At 49.6% G+C, this 4,617-nt stretch overlaps 1 protein-coding gene across 1 annotated transcript; it reads left to right on the forward strand.

Annotated features, from left to right (window-relative positions):
* Positions 1 to 960: 960 nt before the first annotated feature.
* Positions 961 to 4,292, forward strand: LOC136528328 (cystathionine beta-lyase, chloroplastic-like). The gene is made up of 12 exons (XM_066521278.1): positions 961 to 1,266; positions 1,369 to 1,481; positions 2,173 to 2,243; positions 2,330 to 2,421; positions 2,521 to 2,608; positions 2,699 to 2,810; positions 2,932 to 3,028; positions 3,115 to 3,196; positions 3,325 to 3,442; positions 3,551 to 3,658; positions 3,768 to 3,870; positions 3,971 to 4,292. The coding sequence occupies exons 1-12, from the start codon at positions 1,014 to 1,016 to the stop codon at positions 4,144 to 4,146; spliced, it is 1,413 nt and encodes a 470-aa protein (XP_066377375.1). The 5' UTR covers positions 961 to 1,013; the 3' UTR covers positions 4,147 to 4,292.
* Positions 4,293 to 4,617: the final 325 nt, after the last annotated feature.

Genomic DNA, 4,617 nt, shown 5'->3' on the forward strand with positions numbered 1-4,617 from the left:
AGGCATCGACAACCGACCCGCACGAAGGAGAAAAATAGAGTTAGAGAGATAGAGGTACAGATCTAGAGTTAGTGGAAGAGACACAAGAAGTGGAGAAGATAGATCTAGGGTTAGGGTTAGGATTACTGGAGTACCTACGCAACTGGAGCCCGGTGCCAGAGATGACGAGTGCCACCTAGAGGAGAGAGACCGATTAGAAACGACAGTGAACGATGGAGGAGGGACGGACGGGAACACGATCACGAACTCACATAGTTCACCGAGAGCGAGAGAGGAGAGAGGGAGAAGGAGGAGAGTGGAGACAGGGTTAGATAGGCGGATCGAGGTCACCATAGTCGGGGACGACGGACAAGATCAGTAGATCACGAGAGAGAGCTTAGATTCGCTAGATCGTGGATGCGGCCGATGTGGGCGAGAGAGAGAGAGCAGAGATTGCGCCGCGGTGAGCCGACGAGCGAGTGGGGATTAGGGTTAGGGTTGGGAGCGGACTGTGGAGCCGACCGCCAGCGAGGCGACTGGGTGAGCGGGGATCAGCTGCGCCGCGGCGAGCGAGTGGGGAACTGGGGCTTAGGGTTAGGGTTGGGAGCAGAGAGTGGAGCGGACGAGGAGGCGAGGCGACTGGACTGAGTGCGGACTGCACAGTGGGCGAGGAGGCGAAGCGATTGGGCGACTAGGCGAGCCGCTTATATATGCGGGGCGCGGAGCGACGGGGGGGGGGGTGTGGGGAGGCCGGGAGGCAGCAGGCCGGGCTGCTAGCGGGCCGGCTGTTATGTAGCAGGCCATGCCGTGCCGGCCCACGTGCCTGGGGTAAGGCCCAGGCACGGCCTGCTGCTCTGGGCCGGGCCAGCCCGGACCCGCTAGCCTCCGTGCCGAGCCGTACTTGGGTCGGGCAAAAAATAACGGGCCTTGAACCGGGCCGATGGGCTCGGGCTACATGGCAACTATGGGCCAGGCCCACCCGTCCACCAACAGGTGACGAACGACTCCCGCTTCTCACTCCTCCTTCCTCGCCAATGGCCGCCGCCGTCCCCACCGCTCCTGCCCGCTTCTTCCTCCTCCAGTCCACCCCGTCCCCGAACCCTAGCAGCGCGGCCGCCGCCGCTCAAGCCCAAGCCCTCCGCGTACCGCCCCTCCGCCTCTCGCTATCCCGACGCATGGCTGGGCGCCCGCTGACGGTGATTGCGGGCGCCTCCGGCGGCTCCGAACGGGACCTCAGCGCCTCCGCGGTTTCCCTGGAGACCCTGGACTCCGTCGCTCCCGATTCTGGTGCGTTGCTCGGGGCTGTGGGATTGGGCTCATGTGGCGGTTTTGCTGAGAATTGATAGATTGGGAATTTGTGGGCGCTGGTTTGGTTTTCTGGTGGTGCAGAGTTCGAGGCGAAGGAGCCGAGCGTGGCGACGATTTTGACGAGCTTCGAGAACTCGTTCGACAAGTATGAGGCTCTGAGCACACCGCTGTACCAGACCGCCACCTTTAAGCAGGTAATTGAGATTACAAACGAATGCTTTTTTTACCAAAATGGGGAACCGAAAGCTTCGAACTTTGCTAGTACGTTTTGATTTCTTTGATAAATATGTTGTTCGTTTACATTTTCCACCTTCAGATGGTGTCCCATACTAGCTTGCACTACCAGTTGTGATCAATCGGTATTTTAGATTTTTTTTTATTGGATTTGTATTGGTTGGAACATGGAATGAATATTCAGGCAAATGTGGGAAACAATAGGCTGGGTGAAATTTTCTTCAAAACTTACAAATCTGAGGACAAAAATCTACTATTCTACGTTGCTGAAGAATTCTATGGGCCTGGCCGTTGCTTGTGTATTTGAAACTGTAGTATACCTGCCAATAGTTAAGTGATGATTTCTTTTTTATTAATCCGCTAGTTATATTTGAGATTGAATTGGTTGTCCTTGAGGTATTGGGATGCTATAGTTATTTGACAAACCACATGCATTTTCCTCTGTAGCCTTGAATCCTATTGATTTCCAACTATGCAAGTATTTTCTTGTGAGGATATTGATTTTGTGAAATTGTGTGGCAATATCTTTATTCAGTTTGAGGTGCTAGTAAGCTTATAATTGTACTTAAGATGGTTCATGATTAGCTCTATTTGCCTGTTTCCTACTCTGCAGTAGCGAGTAGTGCCTTACTCCCAAAAGTTATTTTCCAGCCTTCAGCTACAGATTATGGAGCTTATGATTATACTAGAAGTGGTAACCCCACTCGTGATGTTCTCCAGAGGTTAGTACATCAGTACAGTCCTTTTCCTTACTATTGTAGTGTAGAGAAATGCATTATGGTTTTGATGAAGTTTATATCATGTTCAGCCTTATGGCTAAGCTTGAGAAAGCAGATCAAGCATTCTGCTTCACCAGTGGGATGGCAGCATTAGCTGCAGTAACACACCTCCTTAAGGCTGGTAAGCACTTGACATATTCCTGTGTGTCCCATTTCTAATGCTTGACATATAATCTCGTGTATGCCTATATAAATTAATGGATCAAACTTATGATTTCAGGACAAGAAATTATTGCTGGTGAGGACATATATGGTGGCTCTGATCGTCTGCTCTCGCAAGTTGTGCCGAGAAATGGAATAGTTGTAAAGTCAGTGTGATATTGATTATCTTTATGAAAGTGATCTCTTTGTTCTTTTGCTGTTCACTGACATGTGGTACATACATTGTGTCAATACAGACGAGTAGATACAACAAAAATTAGTGATGTGGTGGCTGCAATTGGACCCTCCACTAGACTAGTTTGGCTTGAAAGTCCCACAAACCCTCGTCAGCAAATTACTGACATTAAGGTAAGACTCTTGATCAATGGATCCAGTGATCATTAAGATTGTATTACTAGGTTTTCTATTATCTAGAAGTATCCTTTTAGAGTTAACCAGTATTCCATCCTCTCTTTTGTTTGCATGACAGACAATCTCAGAGATAGCACATTCTCATGGTGCTCTTGTTTTGGTAGACAACAGCATCATGTCTCCAGTGCTCTCCCGTCCTATAGAACTGGGAGCTGGTATGGAACAATGTGTTAACTAGATACATGAGCATTCTACACCATTTAATGGCACAGTTCACATCCATCTATTGTCCTATGTGCAGATATCGTGATGCACTCAGCTACCAAATTTATAGCTGGACATAGTGATCTTATGGCTGGAATTCTTGCAGTAAAGGGTGAAAGGTGTGTTCTCTGTTCCCACCTTGCTCCTAATGTTCATGCTGCATGCTCTCAAATACTAACAAGGCCCACAAACAACGTTCATAGTACTTGTGAACTGCTGGCATAATATTTCTTTTGATTGCTGGCAGTTTGGCTAAAGAGATAGCATTTCTGCAAAATGCTGAAGGATCAGGTTTGGCACCTTTTGACTGCTGGCTTTGCTTGAGGGGAATCAAAACCATGGCTTTGCGGGTGGAGAAACAACAGGTGAAACTTTTCTATAACTTGTATGCTATATATCTTTTCACCCCCTCGAGTCTCTGGCCGTTTCATCATTTCTCTGAAGAGGCTTAAAGGTTGGTTGGTTATTGTTAGGCTAATGCCCAGAAGATTGCTGAATTCCTAGCGTCTCACCCGAGGGTCAAGCAAGTGAACTACGCCGGGCTTCCTGACCATACTGGGCGGTCCTTACACTATTCTCAGGTATACCTTTTATTTTCCATGCTGCCTCGCATGAGTAGCTTAAGAGAAATTTGACCTCCAGCACTGTCCTGATCAACTATGCCTGTTACATTTCTCTCTTGTTCATCAGGCAAAAGGAGCGGGCTCTGTTCTCAGTTTCCTCACTGGCTCACTGGCTCTCTCAAAGCATGTCGTTGAGACCACCAAGCACTTCAGCGTAACAGTCAGCTTCGGTGAGCATCCAGACGAAATCGATAGATGCTTGCTTTTACAGTTTTACCATCTGCTACTGAACTCTCGACTGACTGCTTCCATTGCATTTCCTCAATTCAGGGAGCGTGAAGTCCCTCATCAGCCTGCCGTGCTTCATGTCCCACGCGGCAATCCCTGCAGCGGTCCGCAAGGAGCGCGGCCTAACCGACGACCTCGTCCGGATATCGGTCGGCATCGAGGACGTCGAGGACCTCATCGCCGATCTGGACCGCGCGCTCAGAACCGGCCCGGCGTAGAAAGGAGAGAAGTAGATCGTTAGGTTACGTGAGATATCTTGATGATTCATTGGTGGACTACTTGAGTAATAAATAATAATGGGAATGTTGCTTGGATACGCCGCTGCTACGTTTTCCCGTACTTGTCCACTAAGATTGTTCACCTTGGATGCCCCGTGCCCGCTATAGAGTTGTCGGCTTGTGGGCTTTTGTGGCCACAGGCAGCAGTGCCGCGGCGATCAAACATGCCTGTGGTTTTTTCCGTGCATGCCCCAGATTGCGCGCCCTGGAATTCTCCATCGTCAGTGGCTCAGTGCTGCTACTTCCCAATTTGCGTGGTGCACTCAAAATAAGCTCAAACACAAGCGGCATGTTCGCTGGTTGGTTTTTAGGTTGGTTTGAGCTGGCTGGTGCTAGTTTGTTGTGAGAGGAAAACACTGTTGGCTGGCTGGTTTGGGCTGGCTGAAACCAGCAGGCGAACGGGGTGAAGAA

This window comes from Miscanthus floridulus, chromosome 19 (genome assembly GCF_019320115.1).
Source record: "Miscanthus floridulus cultivar M001 chromosome 19, ASM1932011v1, whole genome shotgun sequence".
Lineage (NCBI taxonomy): Eukaryota > Viridiplantae > Streptophyta > Magnoliopsida > Poales > Poaceae > Miscanthus > Miscanthus floridulus.

What these genes read in the sequence shown, in the direction of transcription:
- LOC136528328 (XM_066521278.1), top strand. Translation starts at nt 1,014, where the DNA reads ATGGCCGCCGCCGTCCCCACCGCTCCTGCCCGCTTCTTCCTCCTCCAG. An exon ending in CTCCGTCGCTCCCGATTCTG is followed by an intron (nt 1,267 to 1,368) that starts GTGCGTTGCTCG and finishes CTGGTGGTGCAG; the next exon opens with AGTTCGAGGCGAAGGAGCCG. An exon ending in AGCAAATTACTGACATTAAG is followed by an intron (nt 2,811 to 2,931) that starts GTAAGACTCTTG and finishes TTTGCATGACAG; the next exon opens with ACAATCTCAGAGATAGCACA.